We start from the raw sequence: 25,799 nt of genomic DNA, 5'->3' as shown, positions 1-25,799 counted from the left end.
TTGTGTGGGAGTTTTTTGCACAGTTTTCACTAAACCATAGCCTGTTGTCCTTCCAGTACTACCTAGACCTTAATACAACTTATGTGAAAATGATCGACGAGACTGGAGCAACAACTGGAGCAGGTGCTGCAGGTGGCGCCACCGCTGATGGGTATTTAAAGATGAACGGGTCACCTGACTACACTCCAATGTGTCCAAGTCTAGCGGAACCAGAGTCCACAAGTCTTTCTGACCACGAGGATAATGAAACCAATCGCTACATGAATCAGAAGATGTGGCGGAAAGAGAAGTCAGAAGAATATGAGCTGACTCCCCTTCATCGGCCTCATGGAGACACGTGCAAGGAGAACGGTAAAGCAAGATCCGAGTCCCCAGTTCAGTTCCACACACAAGCCGACGTCCACAACCCTGAGGACAGCGACAGTGGTCACTCCAGCAGCTATGCACCAGGGTCTTCACCGGTTGAAAACAATGGCTACCTTGTGCCAAAGGCCCTGGACAGTGAGCCCCTGGTGTACCCAATGGCAAAGCCAAAGCCAATACCAAGCCAGGTGACCAACTACCCTCACAAGGAAAACTGCAGCAACGAGTCTGTGTGTACATGTAGTTCAAGTGGGTTTGACTCGGACTATCGTGATGTGCCTCCACCAGATTACACTGCAGTCATGGAGGATGCATGCAGGCACTGAGAGCCAACCGGATGTCAAGAGATAGAAGACAAACTGTAAAGAGAGACTATTTTTGAAGGGAGATAACTCTGTGAGAGTGAGACAATCAGGGAGAGACAAAAGTGTTATGATAAGCTTCACAGCTTTGTGTGAATGAAACTTCTGGAGGATAACATGTTGATATTGATACATATAGAAAATGATATGTTGATTCATACAACCATGGTATGTGGATATTGATGCTTGTGTACCGTGGCATGTTGATATTAATATAACTGACTGTAAGGTGTTGATATTAATACATATGGAACTTGGCATGTTGATATTGATATAAATGGACATTGATATGTCCATATTGATACATGTGGACCATAGTTTTGGTTGCAAGTCCCAAGTAGAAATAAGTGAAGACTGGAAACAGATTAACAAGTTGTCATGGAAACGAGATACTGTATGCGCATGGTGATGAAGAAATCTTTCATAGTCAGAAAGAGCTTCTGAATATATTAGAAACAAATGGCATAGTGATATGCTCAAGATTTAAGTCACAAGCATAATATATTGTGTAATGGATAGCCTAAGCTATTCATGTGCTCTGGTCAAATAGGCTCATGTACATATAAATATATATTTACAAGGAAGAACCATGTCTTTAGATGTAGTGCATGCAGAGTTGAACACCTGTGACTCATAATACACTGGTGCTTGTGAACTGGACAAGGGTTAACTGCTATGCACAAGGGTTAACCAGGAGATAATGAATGGTTGCTGTACAGATGTACAGTGAAAGGAGTGTGATACACGGTGCTGTGTAATACAACAGGACTGATACAGTGTGAGATACTATACAGGGGAAGAGATACAAATGGTATTCAATACAAGCAGCATGGCAAGTTGGTGTATACACAAGTTTGGAATGTGTTGTACCACAGGAAGTTTTGCAACACAAGGAATATGATGAAATACAAGGGTTGAGATGCAAGTGCTATTTAACGAAAGGGTTACAATACAAGATGTTACAGCACAAAGGATGCAATACAAGTATGCAATACAGTGCAAGGGGTTTGAGACCATGTGTGTTATTCAATACAAGGGAGCAATACAAGTGAATTTTACAATATATTAGGGGTATGACACATGTGACATCTATCAAGGTTCACAAACATGTTACGTTTACAAAATGTCTTGTATACAACTGGAAGCAAATGTCTGTCTGGAATAGAAAACAATAGTATCTGAATACAACCCTTGTTTAATGGTTGATGTTTATGTCTACAGTTGTTTTTGTAACATCATACTGTATTTTGTCGTTATTACACCATACCATCCAAATCATACACTGCTTATTGTTGTCATAGAAACTGTAAATAAGATAGTAGCACAAATCCCCGGTATCCACATCATACACTGCCTACCATATGTTGCCATAGAAACTGTCAATCATTTATATGCACCAATGAGGCTGTGCCCTATCATCAATAACATTCACTGCCAGTTGTTATGTAGACACTGTAAATCACTTAGTTGTAGCAATCCCCATCACTGACTTCATAAATTGTTTCCATATGTTGCCATGAAAACTGTCAATCATGTTGATACACCAGTTAGATTACATGCCATCCACATTAGTTGCCTGTCTGCCATAGAAACTGTCAATCATGTATAAGCACCAATGATATTGATTTACTGTATTGATATGATCAGGGTAAAGCAATACTGATCCTGCATGTGTTATAAGGTTGACAGGCTTGGAACCAGTTTCTTGCTTTGATCAAATCTGGCACTAGTAGGTCATGATTGTTCCTGAAGAAACATTGGGTGATGTTATGCAGACCTTTAAGCTGATGGTTTCGATGATTTTAAATTAAACCAACATCTGAAGGACAAGGGTCAAATATGAAGTCCATCTTGAAATATATATTTTTTTTTCTAAATGTTAATTAGGTACCAGAAAAGATAAAGATGGGAGAAACAGAAATTTATCCTTATTTGTTTTTAGTGTAATTTATCCACAAAGTTACGGTATTTTAAATGTATTTTGGTTGTTTTTTAACACATTTTGTAGTTCTGTAAGCCATTTGTTAGAGGAACTAATAAGTTAATATACAGTCCATCTTTTTGCATCACCCATTTTGAGGTTATGGGTTGATTTGTCTGTAAAGAATGTACCCAGAATCCCTTTAGATAGGTCGATTTTGTCGTGGATCATAAGCTGTGTATCATAACCTTTCCAGGGATATATTTATTGAAATGGATCTTTTAGATTTCTAGGTACTGATATGTGGTTTTGAGGGCATTCGGAATTATCAGTTATGAAACAAATAGAAAAATGCAAGACTGTTTCCCCGTAGGAGTGCTTGACATTCATGTTTGTAGATTAATTGATATCTTTAAATGTTATACTTGTAAAATGCAGAAAACATCCCATCTGTGCTAAAGATTTGTCCATTTTTGTGTAGATACAGGTTGTATGCACAATGTTGAGGTGTAATTGTTTCAAAATGTCTCCAAGATAAGGTCTTCCAGATTAAACTGGCATGTGTAATATTGTCTGCCAAATTAGTGCAAATCTGATGGTTGCTCTCTTCCTTCAAATCCTCCTCTTAGAGATCAAAGGTATTGGTATATTTTATTCCCAGAGGCCAAACAATCAGATTCTTGTTTATGAGAAAGCATTCAAATTGTTCATCTTTCATTTGTCATCAATCCAAAGTTCTCATTGTAGATGAGATCAGATAGGTGCTAAGTATGTCATATGCGAGGATGGTGTTAGAGCGCTTTGTTGTCCTTGTTTTACAGTGTTGTTTTGATGTTTCAGTGTAGCCAAAGATACTCATTTTTATACTCTGTTGGATTTTTAGAGACAGGTTTGCAAGTCAATGCAAATGTGTTAGAGTATTGTCATTTCAAGGCCATAAATGTGTAGATCTGTGCCATATTGGGTTTCAGCATTTTCATATTTTCAGTTGATTCTGAACCAGCTAAGTCAGATTCTGTCTTCAAGTCTAATGTTGTCGTTGACGGAAGGAATTCTGATAATTTTGCCTGATATTGAGGGACTGGTCATCTATTACAGAGAGTTCATTCTTAAGTTGAACGTTTGTTTTCATGACCCTTTCCCCAAAACACTATATGCAAAAAACAATAGTGTTTCTTTTTAGTTAGAAAGTGTGAAATGTCACATTTTTAAATGTGGAACCTCCTCAAATATAGCATTATGTTTTGGAGACCCAAGCCTGATTCTCAATGACACCGTGTTTACTATCCCAAAGTATAAGTCCCTGAAGAGCATGTAATTGTATCAGCAAAATTTTATGATATTTTATAAATGTGAACAAAATTTGAAAAGATTATTTATGATTAATTACAGTGTCCTTACAGAGTATTGACACCGTTTATAGAACTTATTCTGTATCTGAAAGTACTGAATTTGTTCTGGGTAGAGACAGTGTTTACGGCTCACAAATCTGATTAAAGTCATGTACATTTCAGTAAACAACCTGTTGTTCCTCCATGATCATACATGGAACAGGATGGCCAGGCTGCAGGTTACCATAGTTTCCATTACATGCAGAAGTTTGAAATTGTTGAAAAAATTAATCACATCATTTTCATCAGTGCCAAGATGAAATGATGGGAAAACACTTGTGGTATGGATAAATGTGAATCCTGAATGAAGACGGTGCATCTATACAAGGTTTGGAAACGGGAGACATGTCTTCAAGATTGATATGGTTGTTGAAATCAAATCATCAAATCATGTTGTCAGCAAAAAATAAATACTCAGATTTGTAAAACAATTGTCTTTGGTATGATAGTTTTGTTTCTATCATTAGATATGTACATTGTTTTTAATAAACGTTTGTAAAAACATGCTTACTTAAGTTATGGTGTTTTCAGGAAATGCTATATATTTCAGGTGCTTTTATGGTTATTAGCATTGCTAGACATGTACGGTTTCTCAGTGGATAATATATTGAGGTGAGGGTCAGATCTGTGAAGGACAGATTGTGAAGGGGCTCTCAGGAATATGTGTATTGGTACTGGAATCTGTGAAACAGCTTGATTGAAATATACATTTCAGACATGGCTCCAACAGGTGGGTGGTAGGCGCTTTTTTACTGAAGAGAGGTTCTTTAGGTGGCCAGTTTTGCCTTCACTTTGCCCGTTGTACATAAAAGCAGTCTATATATATTTGTACATATGTCTCCAGTATCACAATGTTACTATTTGTTTTGACAATCGTTTCACAGCCGTGTTTCTTACATGAAATGGCAGAATGTAGAAATGTTGTTACCGTGGTTACCATGATCGTTGTGCACATGTCAACAGTATTAGTGGATTTATGTAATTTATGAGACGTTAATCTACACGATTAATTCGTGATTCATAAACAAAGCAAAAATTATGATTAATTGCATATCATACTTGTTAAAATGGTAAATTTGAACAGGTGATAGTAACTTTAGATTGTGAATTCATGGTTTGAATTTTTAAATTGTAGTTTTATAATAGAATATTATACGTGAAATAATTTAATATTGTGAATATATTTTGTGATCATCATTGTACTTGAATATGAGAAAGTTTTGTTTCATGTTGAATGATCTTAGTTCATCAACATGTTCATTGTAGAATACACAACACCAAGAACAGCACCAGCATCTTTTCAAGTTATTGTTCATAATCGTTTATTATTGTTATTTAAATAGTTTAAATATATTGAAAAAAAATACTAACATTATTAATTTTCTCATTTTTTTCATCATTGGAGGGGTTGGTGTCAGTAAATTGTAATTGCACAATGTTTCATTTTTTGTTCACAGTTGAATATCAGCCAGTTAACATTTTATTGAAAGACTTTTGGGAATGTAATTTAATCCAGTATAGTTTTTAAAATTTGACATCCATGTACTATGTACAGGTATGAAGTGGATGTTCATTTTCAGGGGTATTAATTGTGATTCATTCTTGGTGTTGTGTATAAATCACGTAGTTCCACTGCACAGTGGTAGCCTGCATGTCTGTATTTGTACCTGGGATATATATCTACATATACAGTCAGTCACATGATCGTGGTGTTGTTGTTGTGGTTCAGCTACAGTATTTGCCCATCCCAGCATTCACAAGTAATCACACATTATTTTGACTTTGAATAAATACAGATACAAATGTCCAGTAATCATTCTTTGACTGTTCGTAGAGATTTGTCTTCAGTTCTGTATTTGAATTTATTGATCAACCTTTGGTAAAGGGTATTTCATTGAGCTTTAAAGAAAAGGAAAGCTGAAAAAAAACTCTTGGAATTTTTATTCAACTCTTATATTCAAAGACAAAACAATGTGTGTATGTTATCTGTCACAGCTGGGTCGACTACACATTCATGTGGTCAGGATATATTAATTTCTTTTGGGAAGGGGCTATTGATATTTCTTTAAACCCTTCTGAAAACTGATGCAGTGCATTAAGCAAGAAATAATTTTATTTGGATTTTGCCCAGATGAAGACATCAGTCTTTTGACAATTTGATGAAGTATAGCAATGTATTATCATAGATGTGACCTTGACCTTGGCTGTGACCTATGGCATGTTGGCGTTGGTGTGCGTCTGCTCTATCATTCCATTTTCTTTGTTTTCTTGTTTACATCAGTTATGCAATATTTATGAACAAACATTGCAAGTATAGTTTTAGACTTGCACATTATGTAGTGTCATTGTTTGTGGCCCTCCCCTTAACTTACATCAACAGATGTAGATCTGATAACTGGGATCAATCGCTCCAGGTCGGCTCCATTAACAAAAGCCAACCTTGTCCAGAACTCCTATATGTTAACTTATCTTCTGTCAGTAACACAAAATTCACTTTATTGCTAGTCAGTATTTTCTTCGAGGTCAGTTCGTGTCGTTTACCACAAAACATTTTTCTTTCGTTACAGTTTTTTTAATGGAAGTTAATTTTCTTTTATGAGAAATATTGAAGGCCCTTTGGTTTAGAACTTCATGAATTGTATGATTATGTGTGTTTTGAAATCAGAATGTTACACTGATGCTATTTGGCAAAATTATTTTAAGTTTTAGCCCCCTATCACTGATAAACTTAAAAAATACTTTATCATCGTCTTCTGTAATTGTACCTTAGGTTTACATTTTAAGAAAATCAGTTAAATCTTTTTATTTTTACAAACCTCTATTTTCAGCTGTCGTCTCCTGACTTAAAAGTGTGAGATGGCATGCATGTGTAACTGTTTGTGACTTGTGTTCTTGTTTTAAATTTTGTAAAACCTGAATCTCATGTACATCTGTCCTTTGTGCCTTCAAGTCCAAGTTTCCGTTCACATCTTATGCAAAATGTTGAAATGGCATAATTGATATCCAGGATTTGTTCCACGTTGATGACCGTCATTTGACCTTCATGCAAGAGAAACAGTCATCACAAAATGATGACGACTTCTGTTGTATGTTGATGCTGGTTTGAAGTGGAGGTGATGATCTCTGAAGTATTATTTTCCTTGAGTAGCTGCAAGTGATATTTTGGATTCTATCAAAATGAAACTGTGAAGAGGGTAGCCTGCAACATGTTGCTTGGCAAGGAGGGGAACACTTTTTGTGGATAGACAACTACTTTATTGCAACAGATGCCCTGTTTTGCTGTAGATCCTACCACTGTTATCAAGTAAATGATACATTTGCTTGATAACAGTGTTAGGATCAACAGCGAACAGTGTTAGGATCAACAGCGAACACTGTTAGGATCAACAGTGAAACGGTGCATCAGTTGCAATGAAGCAGTTGTCAATCCACAAGCTTGTTCTTCATCATACCAGCTTCTAAATGACACTAAAGAAGGTTGCAAGGCTCACAATCACCTCAATTGTTATTTTGCTAGTAGTATCACCCGAAACGTGTCTGTACATATTGCATTACTGCCAAATTGTTATATCAGCCTGACGTGTATGGTTCCGATAAAACAAAGTGGGAGGTTAATATTTGTATCACCGTGAATAACAAATGAATGTGATAGAAGGTAAAAGAGATAATTGGGCAATTTTTGATTTGTGAGATGTTAAAAATATTGTTAGTATAACTTGTGAAAATATCTTTTCTGCATTGTTGATACTGAATAATCATGGAGCCATGAATGTTAGTAAGAACTGATCTTAGCACTGTTGTATCTTGTGCAGATTTGCAATAGCTGTAACATCACTCTATGTCATGTGGTTGGTTGCTCTTCATGCAAAGAGAAAACAAAGTCACGGTCACATATGTGTGATGTGTTTTATCCTTTTCAGTATTCAGTGACAGAAAGAACTTTCATTCTGTTTCCCCCACAAATTTCCTGTCATGTGCATTTTATGGTTTGCAAGTAATTATTTAATATTTACGTCTGGGAGGTGGCTGTTGATTGTATATCTAGCCATGTATGTAGCCAATCCAATGCAGTGACCCTTTGATGTTAGCTCGGCGCAGCATTCACAGTTCAGTCACACATGTATCATCAAATAAACATATTCTTTCTCAATAAAGACGTTTTCTTTGATTAGAGGGAGTTGTCACAATCAAGACTTTTGCACTTGTATGGGCACATGCTTGTGCCATGCTCACCAAGGAAGATCCTGGTTAGAATTGGTCCTCAGCAAACCTATCTTTGTCAAAAGAGGTGACTAATGGGATCAAGTGGTCAGGCTCATCATGTCACTGTAGTGTAGACTGATGCTCATTCTGTTGATCATTGGACTGTGTGGTCTAGACTTTATTATTTAAGAGACCGCTACCATATAACCGGAATATTGCTGAGAATGGTGTTAACAAACCAACCAACCAAAGCTTGTATTAGCCCTAATCATCTATGCATATATAGGTCAGAACTGGCTCTCAGTAACCCATGCTTGTCTTGTATCAAGTAGTCAGGCTCAGTCACTTGACTGATGCATGTCATTGTATCCCTACATCAAGCATGTAGATTGATTCTCATGATGTCAACCGGTGGACGATCTGATCACTTGTCAGAAACTTGCTGAGTGATATGTCACACAACATTCAGCTAGCTCTGCTCTATTTCCCATTTAAATACCATGCCATAACTTGTCACGCATACCAGAGAGACACACCATGCTGACATGTATCTTTTAAATTCTTTTGTTGACACAGCCAGTGACAACTTCAAACTTTCTTCTCTCCTTCATGAATATGTCCACAAAGATGAAATGAGAATGCAGAATTTATTCATGATGATTGCATTGGGAAATATCCAGTAGGTAACATGTACAAAATGATTTATGACTAAAATGAAATGCATCTTGTTACATACTGACAACAACAATTAAAACAATCTAATGAAATCATAAATTAAGAAATATGGTCATGAAAGAACATTAAGTCCTTAATCTGTACACATATATACAGTAGATTTGACATACAAATGCCTCATTCAATGCTGAGTTTCCATGCTGCTTGTAGCACTAAATCAGCATATTATGGCCGAAATACCATAAGGTCACACATTGCATGTAATGAGAATCAAACCCAGATCTTCCCCTGAACAAGTAAACATTGAAATTATGAGAATACCACTGCCCTATCAACAAAGTGGGTAAGACTGGTTCAAGGTTTCAGCATCCTTCATTATCCAGTCTATCCCACCTCTGTTTATTTTGATATATATATATGTTCATCCCATCTCTGTTTATTTCAATACATATACTCATGGAAATAAGGGAACATGTGAACGTACAAGTATTCCTTTATGTATTTCCAGAATTTCACCCACAGAGCAATAGATACCTTGTGAAGAAACCTGGAAAACACTACCTTTAAAGGATCTGCCCTTTCATGTGTTCCCTTATTTGTTTCCATGAGTATATATTTATCATAGCAATGTGGAAATACAATACAGCAACCAAACAAGGAGGTAGTTACAAAATCCTGTGTCAACAAAACATTGTTCATCAGAGAATCTGTGCTTTGTATGGAAAATAGTTGACATGTCATGGATTTATGTAAATTGAAATACTGATTTGTTATTAATTTGTACCTGCACCCCAATGAGGAGTGAATGTGTATGGTTTTATGTCACTTTTAGCAATGATCCAGCAACATCATGGTATGGGACGCCAGAAGTAGGCTTCACACAATGTTCTCAAAAGAGTGATTAAACCCGGTTCCTTGGCATCACAAGTGAATGCCTTAACCACTTGGCTACCCACAATTCAGGGACAGACTGATTTGCAATCAATGCAAGGCAGCATTACAGGTTAATCATTTACAAGTAACACATATATTTTGTCAAACTTGGACTACAAGGATATTCTTACTTCAGGAAATTTGTGCAGTGAGGTCAAATGTTGCATTTAAAGTTGCACTTGTGTAACATTCCACATGTACAGGTGTATGGCTGTACTAGTGCTAACCCATTGGGATACCATACTATACCTTATACCTACACAGTAGTCGACTAGTCTTTGTTTTATCCCTTAAGTGCCATCTTTGAATGTCGGCAAGTATGCCATGGCAGGGAATAGAACAGTGCACGGTTGTTGTTCAAAACTGTATGTACATTTATCTAACTGCAAGCTAATAACACCTTCCTCTGATTCAGGGATCTTTCGTACATGTAATATCTGGTGTTAGTAATCAGAGTGATTCTGACTATTTGTCTGTTGTAAGTGTTTTCATTGCAAGCAAGTAAGAGAAGTTAGGAGTTAACCGTGGTTAAGATAACTGAGTTTTGAAAAACCAGGTCCTGGGCAATATTCAGCTCTCTGGAAAAATACTCTATCCAAAAGACTAGAGAGGTGGTCCCAAGGTAGGTGAGTAAGAGAACTGACCTTCAACAGCATTTCATATATGTCATAGATGCAAGCTTACAAGGAGGGCAAAGTGATGTAGCAGGCCCAGTCATAAATGGTCCCAATACTTGACAAGGGACGAAAGTCTGCTCAGTAGGTCACTGGGCTTTCAACCACTGGGAAAAGAAGAAGGTAACTTTGGCTACCAGGTTCTAAGTGACAGATTACATATTTTTAGTCTGATAAATGTTTGTCTTCATGTACACTATAGTCTTCTGCTTGTGGACACCAGATCATGAAAACAGGATGATATATGTCAAATATGAATACAGTTAGAACACATGGTTGACAAGGTTTCAGAGCTCGTAACATTCATTTGTATTGTAACTCTACAATCGTACTGACCATACATTGCTCACATATTTATATTTTGTAGTCAACAGACTCAAGTTATCCAAAATACTTTCAGTGATTTCTTCAAACACTGGGGCATAGACCATCCTGATCTTGGTCTAGAAATACACATATTACCAGTATCGGTACTTGTGCAGTACATGGGATCTCATTTGCCTTACAAACAATCTTCCTGCATCAAAGTGTCTCAAGAAGATGATACAGCTACAAAAATACAACTTTCATCTAACTCAAGTTCACTCCTCACAACTTCTCTAAAAGGTGACAAAAGACAACTCTTTGTCCTTCACATGCTCTGTCCCAGTATCTCTAAAGATGTTCTTTCTGCAGAACCAGCTCAACCACAAACTCAGAAAAATGACATAACTGTGTTCTGCGTATGCTCTTTCAAAATAACACCTTAAGCACAGTGGCCATTAAACTAACTCTTGTCTGTCTCACGCAACCAGCTTGTACGTGTCCCTTCCCTGACATCCATCCTTCTTCTCCATTTCATGTAGGTACAGCCCCATGGGTCCTTATCACTTGCTCTGCAAATGACCCTAGACTGTCACAGGCGAGGACACTCGAGCTGGGGATGGCTGGAGAGTTGCTCGAGCATTTTTGTTCTCTAGTTCTTTCTGCAGTTCCTCGATCTTCTTCTGAAGCTGAGTCTTCAGAACTAGCAGTTCTCGGTTACGCAGGTGAAGTGGTTCCTGTAAGTCATATGACATATAACTGTTACACTCAAACTCACATCAACATCTCTTTTACTTTTACCCAACAGACTTCGGCAGGAAATACATTGATACATGACTTATGTCAGTTCCTGCTGACACTGAATATGTTTTCCTGACCTTTTATTGCAAAACCAAATGATACTTTAGGCCATGTAAGAAAAACTTTTACAGTGGATTAGAGCATCATTTGAGCAACAAAATGTGCTTTCAGGGGGCAACCAGAATGATGCATAGGGGTAACAACAATGGCTAACAAGGGCAATAGGGAGTGAGTGAGTTTTGTGACAATTCACAGCTAGGGACACCAGAAATGGGCTTAACACACTGGACCCATGTGAGGAATCAAACCCGGGTCTTCAGTGTGACCAGCAGATGCTTTAACCATTACACTACCCCACTGGTCCGCACCTAGTATGGCCAACAGGGACACAAGTTTGACCTACAAGGTCATCAAGGATAACTCACAGGGACAAGAAGAATGGGCTACAAGGTAAAATGAGGACAAACCTGTGGCCTCATCCGTGGGTTCCAGCGGCAATAGTACCCTGTCCACAGCTGTATGCGGCGAAGACTGGCGACAGGGAACAGCACATGTTGATGGAGGTAGGCGGCGTATAATGGGTTGGTGAACTCCTCCAGTTGGCAGTTGATGAAGGACCACAGTGACACAGTGTTCTCCTTCACACCCTGTCACAACCAGCAACATAAGTTACTCCCATATTGCCATCAATGTACTGTTCACATAAATAGCATGAACCAAACCATATCTATTAGACTTCCAACAGTTAACATTTGAAAGACTCTCGAAATTTGGTGTATCATTCTATGTGCATGTACAGTTGTTACAGAAAGGACCAAGGCATTCTTACTTGTCATTATACTGGCATATATACACACATTATAATGCAATGAAATTTATATGGGAGAAGGCTCTGTCACTTTTGTCAGTCTTGCACTTTTAACCATGTAATATATAGTTCATGAAACTATACTGATATAAAAAGTCTTCAAATTATCAATATAATGAGGAATATATGAAATTAAAATTAAAACTATTAATCAGAGAGTATGAAATGAATTTTGTTAAGCCTTATGCAATGGAGGCACATACGCCATTTTGTACTGTTATCCACACAGATATCACTTGCGAGACATTTAGACTTGTTCTAATCATTAATTGTTTCAGAAGCTATGTCTTTGAAAGTGTCCATCATTGTAGGTCCATCAATGGAGACTAAAGGATCTCTGAATAACTGTCCTCACCTCTTTCACACGCTGTTGTTCACAGTTGTACAGGAAGGTACCAAACAGACAGCTGTACAGGTGGTCCATGATCGTGATCAGGAAGTGCTCATTGAACTCAAACGCATTGGGGAACTAGAAACAAACAAACAAACAGGTATCAACTGTGGTGCGGTGCGGTGCGGTGCGGTGTGCAGTATAGAGTAGTGCAGTGTAGTGTGGTCCTGCTGTGTTGTGTTGTGTTGTGTTGTGTTGTGGTGTGTTGTGGTGTGGTGTGGTGTGGTGTGGTGTGGTGTGGTGTGGTGTGGTGTAGTGTAGTGTAGTGTAGTGCAGCATCGTGTAGTGCAGCATAGCCTAGTGCAGTGTAGTGTAGTGCAGGCTTCAGAAGTTGTTACCTGTTGTGTCATCTGCCAGACACAGTCGATGAACTGCAGGAACACAGGTGACCGGTCAGCATCAGAGTGCTTGTCTTCCCCATGGCCAACTCTCTACAACAGGCACAGGTTTACAACTAGACAACTTACAGTGAAATACTTTCACTTCAGATTCTGCTTGTCTGGACCCTCTTGGTTGACAGCCTCTTAGAACCGATGTTTATAACAGTTTGAACATTTTTTGACAAAGGCTGAAGAGGGGACATAAATAGGTGTTCAACATATCAGTGTGTGAGTTACATTTTCAATATTCCAGCAATATCACAGGACACCAGAAATGGCCTTCACCCATTCTACTCTTGCTGGAAACCAAACCTGTGTCTTCAGCATGTCAAGTGAACACTTTAGCCACTTGGCTACTGTATTGCCCCTCAACGTAACAGCTGTGTTAAACAACAAGGAATTACAGATTGAAGAAATGGTTGTTGTTAGTGTTGAATGTTTCACAAAATGTTAACATTAATACATCATGTATGTTCTCAGGGTGGACACTGACAGAGATATGCTTCATAAACACAAAGTTCTTTTAACAGACAATCCTGGAATTTATGATCAGAAGAACTAATACCTGCACCTACACAGGCTTCACTTACCTGGGCAAACTTGTGTCCTGCACTGATCCATTCTTTCTCTATGAGCACTTCAAAGCCAAGCACCGTGCGGTAGTAGGGGTCCAACATCAACATTGACAACCCCGTCAGCTGAAATACACACATTAGCTTGACCTAACCCACAATGCAACACACCCATCATGGTTAGACCTAGCTGACCAACATAAAAACATTGCACTATGCAATAAACAATAAGTTGTCATATATAAAGTTTCATGTTTCATTCATGGTGATACCAAGCTGAACTAGATGAAAGTCAGCTGAGCAACTCACACACCATAATGGTGAGGCCTAGTTGACCTGGATCAACATGGATCAACATCCATAAAGACCTCCGCTATCTGGACCATAGTCTACAAGGCAGCTTACATGTGATGATGGGATGCTGGTCTGAATGGGTGCAACATTAGTAGTAGAACTAAAACTATCACAAGTCTCAGAACTGAGCCTATCACAGAACAGAGGTATGCATTGGTTGGATGGATGTTGTTTAACACTGGACTCACAGTATTCCTGCTTTAATACATGGTTAGCAAATAATCAGGTCTGGACCAGACAATATGTGTGATCTAGACTGTCACAGGTATATAATGTAGATATGCGAGTTACACCAGTTACAACAGTGAGGCTATTCTGCAGAACAATACTTCAGGAAAACAATGCACCGGCCACAGCATCTGTGGAGAGTGTGATGTGTAACTAGAGATCACCTGTGCTGTTCGGTCCCAGCCATCACTACAGTGCACCAGCACCGAGGTCTTGTTGCTCTCCACTTTATCAGCGATCCGGACTGCACCAGCCAGAATTTGCTGCAGACAAATAAGTGAGGCTGCTCATAGCAAAAACTAAAATTAATTAAGTTTCCCAAACATTTAACCAAACAGAAAAGATATAAGAAATTGACAAAAATAACGGTTCTGATTTCCATTGCCATTTCTGAAATACAAACTGCATAAATGCAATATGTTTGTTTTCAACCGTTTCATGTCATTCTAGTGGTGTGTATTTTGATATGAATAGATCCCTTTTCATATTTCTGTCTTTTTGCATGCTTCGATTTGTACAAGACCAATACACCGAACTCAGACACCATATCCATAATAAAAAAGACATTTATTTCATGATGTACACATCACCTTGATGGAAATAGCATAATTTTCACATAAATCCTAAATTATGTGTATCTCTATACAAAGTGTCTGTATGATGATTAAATGATGATGATTGTGGTGATGATGATTACATCAATGCCGACAATGACAGTGATGATGATGATCCTACCTTAATATGCTCCAGCCAGTGTGTTGACTCTATATTAGACAGCCAGTGAGCCTCATCTATAGTGGGGAAACACACCTCCTTCAACTTTCGCAAGCTGTGAAAAAAAATAACTGAATAATACCACTACCCGAATCTATAATGACAATTCAGAAGATACAACAAAACCAGAACTAGACACTGATATAATATTTTAAAGGATCTTCAGCTTCTTGATGAGAAAGAAGTTAAGGGGACATAAGGATAAGTTCCTGAGATGTTGTTTGACCTTGGGATTGCATTTATCCTCACAATAATGAATTGTGCAATCAGCAACGTTACAGTTTGTTCCTCATATACCCAAGACACTGAAAAGGTGTGAGAATCTGTTGTTTGACACTGCAATATTCAAACTTAGAAATCCTGTGCTTGACACTCTAAGTTAGTTGTTGGGTCCGTATTACCATCCAGAATTCCCTGTGGTTGTAAGCAGGTGGAGTGTGGTAGGACACCAAATGACGTACCTCTCTCTCATCACGTGGATGTTGTGGATGTCCAGGAAGCTCAGCTCTGCATTCTGATATGCATCTTCATTCTCATAGCCCCCTCCCTTTGCCTGGCAACAACAACAACAATGCACAATGGAACACCTATATATCTGTCTACTGTACTCTGTTGAATGATGAAACATATTTGTTTCGATTATTTTGTCCTCTTCCGATTGTGTACATGTTGTAAGTTACACCTTCTTTCCCTGACATTTAATAATACATTAACTTGTTCCACTCTCTTACTTTGTCAACAATACTGAATATATATGTTGCACAACAAAATGTGGCTTGGTCCATACATATGTGTCACATCACATACATGGAGTGAGTGAGTGAGTGAGTGAGTGAGTGAGTGAGTGAGTGAGTGAGTGAGTGAGTGAGTGAGTGAGTGAGTGAGTGAGTGAGTGAGTGAGTGAGTGAGTGAGTGAGTGAGTGAGTGAGTGAGTGAGTGAGTGAGTGAGTGAGTGAGTGAGTGAGTGAGTGAGTGAGTGAGTGAGTGAGTGAGTGAGTGAGTGAGTGAGTGAGTGAGTGAGTGAGTGAGTGAGTGAGTGAGTGAGTGAGTGAGTGAGTGAGTGAGTGAGAATAGAAACACAGCTACCTTGTTAGCTACAGCATTGACGCTGGGCCTGGCATCCATGATGAAGAGTTTATGTGACTGTGCATTGGCATCCATGATCATCTGGATGTACCTCTCATCCTCCTTATTCCTCTTGCCAGCCACGCCCACCATGGGCTGACTGGAGCGTGTGATGGTGGCCTGGCTCTCGGGATGGATCCATGATAGAATCTGTAGTCAGGACTCATCATATTCAATATTAGGAGACAGGTTTTCATTTCCTGAATTACTCACAGTATAACATCTCAGTTCTCTAATGATCAATACCTTAGATCAGTGCAAGTTTCTTTTGAGCCTGACTCATATTATTTCAGCAAAATGAAAGTCTGACAACTAGTCTAGATCATGTTGCTTGTACCCTTCTGATAAGTGCAAAGTATGTGATCTGTACTACCAGTTGTCAGATTTCAATGCATAAGTCTCAGTAACTAAGTGACTTGAATTGCTGGCTTTGTGTTGGCCTAACTCTAACAGAGTGGGTTCAAATCACAGATGGGATTCAAACCAAATGGTGAAACTGTTTTTAAAAAAATATCACTTGCTGCATTTGACAACTTTCTAAAAGGGCTTTGTGTAATCAATCATATTAGTTTAAATGTCTACTTTGGGTTTATCTGTAGACACAAAACTCTAAATCAGCATTCTCAAACGCTGTCATCAAAAGAAAATGAAGAAATGGATAAAAACACCACAGAAGAGTGTAACATTTCTATTCTAAACAATTCTGCAACAGCACTGGTCAGTAACAGTCTTGTTGCTGAGGCGATCTTAACTCCATATTTTCACACTGCTTGATGATCATTACAGTGCAAAGATGGCTTTGTTGGACAGGGCCCTAAACAATATATACAGATCTTGACAGGCAAATATTGGACATCTAAGAGAATGAGTAACATGCTAAAATTTAATGATGAATGGAGATTACTCACTGGCATTCTCCCTCGGGTACGGAAATTGGCTACAGCTCGAATATCTTCATCATTAGCTGCTGTGGGCATAGCAATCTGGTGGAGTAGGAATACAGGTATCAGAGAAAGTAGTCCATTATGAACATGTCTATCACTGTAGAGACTAAAACATCAAGAAACATCACACATAAACATAAATAGTGATCAGATGCAGAAATAAAGTACCTAATTGATATTTACAAAAAAGTGAAAAAGGATTACATGTTCTTTTTGACATTCATCTCTTCAGAATATAAGGTGACAATATTTAGAAAGTTGGCTTTTCTGCTAATGCCTTCTAGTGACCTGACAAATGAAATTTTCATAATCTCCATGAGATAAACATGTTAGGCCTGATTTTTTTTAAAGATTCAAAACAATCATGAATAGCAAATTGTTAGTTACAAGGAAAACAAGAAGACAATATCCCACACAATGGCAAAATATACTTCATTAATATGCCTACAAGTTATGAATATGTCAAATGATTTGGTGTGTATATAGAGAATGAGAGTAATGAAATGTCTTGAAAGTTATGATCCTGAAAGGATCACGACCACAAATTTCAAACTTGTTGCCATGGAAATACCAAACGCCAAAAATTACCAAAAGGCACCAATACACCACCAGATCTATCTACGTACCAAGTTTGGTGAAGAAAGTTTGAATGGTTTAGAGTCTTGCTTTGGAAATAAAAATAAAAAGAGCACAACCACCAATTTCAGTCGAAGTCAAAATTGTTGCTACGGAAACACCAAAACTATTTTATTCGGGAATCCAAAACTACCAAAGGGCACATGTACACTAGTAGACCAAGCCATGTACCAAGTCTGGTGAAGAAACACGGAATGGTTTTAGAATTCTGCTTTGGAAAAGAGCACAACCACTAATTTCACTTGACGTCAAACTTTATGTTGTAGAAACACCAAATATATTTTATTCAGAATTTCAAAACAAAAGGCACCAGTACACCTTCAAACCAATCTATGTGTCAAGATGGTGAAGAAATAGTGAACCATCTTTAGAGCACAACCACTAATTTCAGTCGAAGTCAAATCGATTGCCATGGAAACACCAAGCCAATCTGTGTGTCAAGATGGTGAAGAAACAGTGAATGATTTTTTAGAGCACAGACACTCATTTCAGTCAAAGTCAAATCTGTTGAAATGGAAACACCAAAAATATTTTATTCAGAATACCCAAACTACCAAAAGGCACCAGTACATCACCAGATCTATTTATGTGTCACATTTGGTGAAGAAATATTGAACGGTTTTAGAGTTCTGCTCTGGAAAATGTAAATGTGCACAGATGGATGGATAGAGCGCATTTTAATACCCCCTGCCAAACGCGTTGCTGGGGATAAAAATGCTGACTTGACAGTTCAAATACAGTCGAACCCTGTTTATCCGGACGTTTTGGTTTCACTCGAAAACCATCCGGATAGCAAGACGTCTGGTTAATTGAATCAAACCACCAAAACATGAAAATTAAGTGAAAGCAAAAAAAAATTGCATGTACGTATATCAATAAATCAACAGTAAGTAGTAATAACAGTGAATCTTCAGATGGTATGTCTTGAAAAACATAAATCGATAACAAAAAGTTTCTATTTTGCCAATTGCATATTCTTTTGTAAATATTAAATGCCCTAAAAACATACGACATCGCGTCGAATTACGCTGTCTGCAGAAAGTAAACGGGACGGGATCACATGACTTAGATCATGTGGCAGGATATTTTTAACTTGCATTGAAACAGACAGCAGGGGTTGATTTAAAAGTGTTATATACAATACAATTACAGTGTAGTTTCCCTTAATCCTACTTAACATGTGTTTTCTTTGCTGATGAGATGTTCTCACACGCGCCAAATCCTAATGAACAACCCGAGTGACACATGTCACTAGTGTTTTGATGGCTAATTAATCAATTCACACCAAATGCCTTCCGATGGATTAAGAATGAAATCACAGTCGTCTGGTAAATGGTATTGACGTGACACATACGTATGCATTCCACAGATCTCTCCGTCCTGATAACTGGATCATTTTTCAATGGAAATCTATGGGAATGGTTTGAAAATTTGCCGTCTGGGTCCGGAAGTGAGGGGCCGGTTAAGCAAGTACAATTAATGAACGTAAGTTTTGTTTCACATATAAATCGTGGGGAAGGCGGGGCTTCCGGATATGTCGGGTCCGGGTAAACGGGTTTCGACTGTAATCCATAATTTGGATGTGGTTGTGTGTGGTCCTATGCACAGAGCACAGATGTCTTGAAACAAACTTAAGTCTGATTTTTGACTAAGTTTGAGTATTTACTCAAATCTGAGTAAACACAGGAAAATTCATTTCCCAGAATGGACTGAAATCGATATTAAACTCAAAACACAGTAGACAATATGACTTTGGTGGATAGAGTAATTAAGTTTGTATGGGCTTCTTCATTTTGAAAATAAAGTTGTGTTAAAATTCAGCTGTTTCATTTTGTCAAACTTGGTTAGAAATTGGAGTAAAAACTTTTGTTTCAAGAAATTGGGGCCAGGCCACAAATCAGTTAAGTTAAGCAATGCTGTCCACAGAAAGCACAAATATGGGTGACTGTGTTTGGCAGCTGGGATCCTGAGAATTTCCAGGACTTCAGTCCTGCCCTACAACTAAGCACATGTAACACATGTGAACTCACCTTAGAAAGATGAGTTTGTTCAAAATTGCCTCTGTTCACCCTATAGAAAATGGGTGCCAGGTGCGAAAAGTCATGTGAACATATCCTTCTATCGCCTCCTAGGCAACTTGAGTTATCAGGGGTATAATGTGCTGTGCTTTGATTTTTCGAGCTATGAGAATAACTGGTGTGGAATTTGGCGCTATATAAACGAACATACTATATGTTGATGCATACCTCCAACTAAAAAGTGAACTGGCTAAATATGTAATACAAGAGTCATCAGAAGATGACATATCCCCTGGCCCCCACATATTTGAAAGGACAAATCATCTGAGAGTTACTTGATATTTTTTTGACTAAGTTTGAATCACTTCTATAAAAACCAAGAAAAATATAAATGTCAGCAATTTGTAAATTGCAAAATGGCACCACTTCAAGATCTGTTTCATATATCTGCCAAGATCTCCTGAAAGATATCAAGAAGTTTTCGAAACGAAACCCATCCCTTCCCGATTGAGATTCAGTCCAAATCATTTTCATGGAAACTCAGAAAATGATAAACCACAAAAATCTGTGAATAGCAAAAGGCACCACTTTCAGGTCTGCCTCACATATCTGCCACGTTTTGAGAAGGTTTCAAGCTGTCCAGAAACTAAACCCATCCCTCCTTTTGAGACTTAGTCTGAAATGTTTCCAAGGAAACCGAGAAAATAATGAATAAAAAAAACTTGTAAATAGCAAAAGGCACCACTTTAGGTTCTGACTGATATATCTACCACGTTTTGCAGAAAAGTATTGAACAGTTTTTAGTTCTGCTCCGGAAATGAAGCCCACCCTCCCATTAGATTAAGGCCAAAACATTTCAATGGAAAACAGAAAAAAAACAATAGAAAATGCCAAAAATCTGTAAATAGCAAACGGCACAACCATAGGTTCAGTTTATTATATCTACTTATTTTGTTCTAAAAATACTGAACAATTTTAGAGGTATGCTCTGGAAACAATATGTTAATTTTGACAGACGGATGGATGGACATTCAGTTTCACCTGAAGTAGTATGTTACCATGGCAAAGCAGCACAAAATATGAATCTCTTTAAAATTAACTTACGGTGGCAGGGTAAGAATCACAGAGCTCAAATGTTTCATTCAACCTCGTAATCTTCCAACTCTCTGTTGGCAAACCCTGAAATAGAAGGAAACCATACTAGAAAGTTCAACATGAGTTCAACTATTGTATTCTACTAATGTAACCATCTCCAGCATTTGAGCCTCTATTTGCCTATTAACCTCTGACCCCACTAACCTGCCGTTTCAGCTCCATTGTGGCGTCATAAACTCTCCATCCATCGATTCCATAGTCCTCTTTGAAGTCAAAGGCAAAGAATGGCTGCAAAAAACATAATGAACAAAGTGAAGAAATTTTCCTTAGGGTAGTCATCAAACATACAAAGAGGACTGTAAGACCTGAAGTAACACATGACCTTAGTTTGTCCTACAGTTATTCCTGTATAAAATGGGATTTTACTTTGAAGATAATCAAGACAACAAAGTGCATTATTATGCTCATCCTGCAGTGGGGTAGCCATGTGGATAACATGTCTGTTGACTGGGTTCAATTCACAACAAAGGTACAATCAGTCAAGCCAATACCTGGTGACCCCTACATAGTATTGCCAAGCAGACAACATAATATTTTCAAGCAGACGACATAATATTTTCAAGCAAACGACATAATACTGCCAAGCAGACATAAACCTTACTCATTTTCAAACTCACTTTTCACGCAGATCCTGGCAATAAGCACTTACATTCACATCTTCAATTTTATAGCAAAAACAAACTGTTCAGCCCTGGTTTTGCACCAAAAAATAAAGCGCCTTCATCCCTACACAAACTCATCATCTACTGTGAACATACCACTTTGTTTGTGACAGGGAAGGCATACTGCTGGATCTTTTCAAACACCTGACGTCTGGAGTGGTTTTCTTGCTTGTGGGCAAAACGAAGATTCCTTACATCCTGAAAACAGGAAATGATCACTGTTGTGATTGTCTGACAGAGCTAGCATGGCATCCCATACTTCAAACCAAAGTTAAAAGACAGATCTTTCCTCCCTTCCTTTTTTTAAAAATTCTCATGCATAAAACAACAGAACAAGGAAAGTGGACTATGTGAGATAGTTTAAAAGTTCTTTATTTCAAAGAGAAACTCAACTTTTTAGCAGTCAACTAGAATTTGATTTCTTATAACTGATATCTGAAATTATTTTTCTCTTGCTTTAGTTATTGACCTTTTTCAGCTTACCTTACACAGAATATCAATGCCATAAGAGTTCTCTCCCCTGCTGGAGACACCACCTATTTTTTCCACACGACTTATGACACACAGTGGTACATCAAGGATAAGGGGAGGCTCCTGGAGGAAACATGAAGATGAAACAAGTGATCTCTAGGCCAATACAATAATGCTGATACAATAGTTTACCAGGAACACTTCACAAACTTTACACTAAAAACTGTTTGAAAAGCAGAAAATAACCAGAAATGTACTGGTTCTGACTTACTCGTTCTGAACTCTTAAAGTAGAGTTTATAGTTGGTGACAGTCAGTGTGCCTCTTGCTGGTCCGCTGTATGGACATAGATAGGTAACATCATAGCCTGAAACACAAAACAGGGTTGACTCTGTACAGTATGGCTGATACTATTAACTCCCTGCTTTGTTGGTCAGTCAAATTTTATTCCTTCAAGAATTCATTATTCATGGTCACTGAATTAAATTTGAGTGTTTTTCCCTTGAACTTGACTGCTATTTATTGAAGCAAGATCTGAAAAATGGAAACAATCTGTAGTTTACAATTTTAGTCATTCTTCCCAAACTCATGAAAGGCTTGTCAACCAAATCATCAGGCTCTTGAGTGGTAAGTAGTGTCCTTGTCAAGGTCAAGGTAAATTAACTCTGTCAACATTGACAATCCATGTCTTATTAATAATCTATTTATTATTGTTTAATTGAGCATAATAAACAATACTAGTGCTAAAGATATATATAATCAGGAATACCATTGATGAAAAAAAAAATAATAATGATAACTAATACAAGAATTATAAGTAATATTACAGACAATACTTGTTCTTTTTTGATGGGCTGCTTTTCTATTAGGTTAAAATGTGTCTTTTCTTACAGTGATGCTACATGTTGATTTCTTTCGGACTTTACATATAAAGGTTGATTATCAATCTTTATGATCTGTATCGACTGCCCCACTAAACAATACATGAACTGACAACTCAGTATTGAAATATAATGAAATTGGGACCAGATACTAATTTTATTACCCATTATTTGTCATAAATATTTTTGATGAAGTTACTGTGCTTGAAAATTAGAGATGGTATAACAGATTCATATCAATGAGTGAGTTTTGCACTCAGCTATATTCCAGTTGGCCTTACTGGATTTTTACTAGCCAGGTGCCAGCAGGCCAGTAGCTCTTACTCACCCTGGAATTAATGTTGTTTGATTATCATTATACACTATTCCCAACAATATCCTAGATATGGTTTTAAGTAATTGAGTCAGGACCATAGAATCAAATGATTAATATTAAGAGCTGTAATCCATGTTGCCCATGTATGCCATGACATGCTAATGGCCATGCCTGACCAACATTCTAAACCTGAATGCCCAATGGAAAAGAAGTTTTGAATATATATGTTGGATGTATTTCAGCATGTTCTGAGAATAATCTTTACACCTATCTAAACTAGATTTTTTAAGGAAAATTTGTGAATATGGTTAAAGGACAAAGGTTGAATAAGGCATAAACATACTGTTTTAGCCCCACAACTAACTGAACTTATCCCATGTTTCATCTTTGTTCGAATAAAAACAGTGAATCAATGACCATTTTGTCCATAAGTTTTCAATCTGGCTTTCATTGACAGATTTTCAATATGGATGCATTAGCAGTCATTTTAAAATTTGGATATGAATCTTATAATTTGAACGTAAGTGTCATCATTTGTGATAACATCGATGCTAAACTTCAGCTCCTGCAGAACAGCCATGAACAGACAACCCACAGGAAGAACAAACTGCATTATAAGCTCACTTTACTTTCAGTCTGGTGATCGGGTAATAATTGCTACATCGCCAGAGAATGATAAGGAATATAGGCTGAATTTTACCTCTCCCATGGATTTTCTCTCCTTCCAACAATGGAGGTTCATCACTTTGACCAAACTTGGTGGTATCTTTGAAAACCTGCAATTAAGAAATCATTCATCCTATATTGTTCTTCCTCCTGAAGTGGACTTTATATCAATGGACTCCATTAACACAGTTAATTTGACCAAGCTACACTTTCATAGGCGTAAATAGGTGAGCGGCAAACTGCACAGGCGGGGCTAGATATGTAGGTAGATAATATGGGCGGATCTTGAATGGTACAATATCATAAGGGGTCCTGGTCATTATACCTTACATCAGGATATGCCTATCATGTGTCAAGACAAATTTATGTTCAGCTGCAGTTAGAACTTGTCAATCAATTTTTCCAAACTTTTTTATGATGTAAAAGATATCCACAGTGTGTCAGATGGGAACACCTGTTTGACAATTGCTTGAAAGTTGTCATGGTTATTGAGAAAGTCGTCATCTGAAATATGTAAGACCAAATGAAAGTGAACTAGACTTTTCAAATCTTCAACACATTCGGGTTGGAAAGAGTTCCATCCGTTCACCCACATTCTTTCTTCTGCAAATTAACAGAGGTAACACTAAATGTATACTGTACTTACTTTGAGGGCTTTTAATTATTTTTGTGACTCCTCTAGTAACTGTTGTGGTAGGTTTTGTTAATAATTCTAGTATTTATCAACTTATAAATATTATTCGGGATGGGGAAACAGGAAGAACTCTTACCTGAAAATCTGATAAAGGCTTTTAATTAATCAACTATTTATCAAGTATGGACCACAACCCAGCGATTGACTGCAAGTGACATCATATGGATATGATGACAGGCAGTCAGTCAACTGATTGGACTTTACAAATAAGTCAGTGCACTTGTCATTCAAGAAATGAATTAGGGATCTATTCTAACCTGGACTTCGTTCTCAGATATGTGGAATTTTGCAAATCGGTGACAAGAAACTTTCACCACAATCTCAACACACTACAAATCTACAGGCCCAAAATTTGAGGACAAATCTCATCACAACTATTCAAAACAATATATCACGTAGCGTATCATGATATACCTTCATCTCCTGTGCAGTTGGGACGTTCTCTGAAGACGTAGATGTTGAGGAACATAATGATTTGGATGGAGACCCTGCACTCTCCTTAGAACTGCTACTGGGAGATTCATTCGGCATGGAGACAGAACGTTCAGATGTTGAGATCGAGTCGGAACTCTGTGTTTTCGATCGTGCTGAGGGTGTATCAACATAATCCTGACTTCCCCTTCTATCCATTTTGGACAGACGAAGGATGTTTCTGTATTTTATGACCTGACAGGAAGAAAATCGCAGTCCACTCCACTGATACGGAAGAAAGAGATTTCTATTCCACCACGCCCTCTAACGGGTAGGTAACTCTAACTGATTTGCGTTATCGATCATCATAGATTCGCGCGTAAAATGTCTACATTGTCGTGAAAATGATTAGACGATGGCGTTTCAGTTGCTTTTAACACATTTGTTTGTTTTATCACGTGGTGTTAAGATGGTGTTGGAGCCTTAAGTGATTCAGGTTACAACCTGAAGTCAATATCGCAGCTTCGTGAGAGGAATGGTTCCGAATCCCAGAAAATATAAGGCACCTCTCGGACGTATATATTGTCACATACACGCTTAACATACGAGTGATGACCGTTGTTTTTAG

General features: G+C 37.8%; 2 protein-coding genes across 2 annotated transcripts in view; one reads left to right on the top strand and one right to left on the bottom strand.

Moving 5' to 3' along the window:
* Positions 1-1,874, top strand: part of LOC137274473 (vascular endothelial growth factor receptor 1-like) — a 65,860-nt gene extending 63,986 nt beyond the window's left edge. Inside the window, exon 24 of the mRNA XM_067807675.1 lies at positions 57-1,874. Coding sequence (XP_067663776.1) covers positions 57-689 — 633 coding nt within the window. The 3' untranslated portion in view covers positions 690-1,874. The remainder of the gene's footprint in view (positions 1-56) is intronic.
* Positions 1,875-8,873: 6,999 nt separating this feature from the next.
* LOC137274472 (myotubularin-related protein 2-like) lies at positions 8,874-25,514 on the bottom strand. Its single transcript, XM_067807674.1, has 17 exons — positions 25,175-25,514; positions 24,101-24,176; positions 22,476-22,570; positions 22,217-22,327; positions 21,830-21,931; positions 21,216-21,299; positions 21,021-21,095; positions 17,227-17,301; positions 16,280-16,468; positions 15,655-15,746; positions 15,155-15,248; positions 14,584-14,682; positions 13,856-13,963; positions 13,224-13,316; positions 12,850-12,963; positions 12,094-12,273; positions 8,874-11,562 (listed from the first exon to the last, which is right to left on the bottom strand). Exons 1-17 carry the CDS (start codon positions 25,388-25,390, stop codon positions 11,410-11,412), a joined length of 1,956 nt encoding a protein of 651 aa, XP_067663775.1. The 5' UTR covers positions 25,391-25,514; the 3' UTR covers positions 8,874-11,409.
* Between the last annotated feature and the right edge of the window lie 285 nt (positions 25,515-25,799).

This window comes from Haliotis asinina, chromosome 2 (genome assembly GCF_037392515.1).
Source record: "Haliotis asinina isolate JCU_RB_2024 chromosome 2, JCU_Hal_asi_v2, whole genome shotgun sequence".
NCBI classification, from domain to species: domain Eukaryota; kingdom Metazoa; phylum Mollusca; class Gastropoda; order Lepetellida; family Haliotidae; genus Haliotis; species Haliotis asinina.
The sequence above is the reverse complement of the archived record's forward strand: the minus strand, read 5'-3'. Positions and strand labels throughout refer to the sequence as shown.

Bases quoted from the DNA above. Each gene is read 5' to 3' on its own strand.
- LOC137274472 (XM_067807674.1), bottom strand. From the start codon at position 25,390: ATGGATAGAAGGGGAAGTCAGGATTATGTTGATACACCCTCAGCACGA. The intron at 17,302-21,020 runs GTAAGTTAATTT...CTACTCCACCAG, and splicing joins GTGATTCTTACCCTGCCACC to ATTGCTATGCCCACAGCAGC. The intron at 14,683-15,154 runs GTAGGATCATCA...ATTTGTCTGCAG, and splicing joins ACTGGCTGGAGCATATTAAG to CAAATTCTGGCTGGTGCAGT.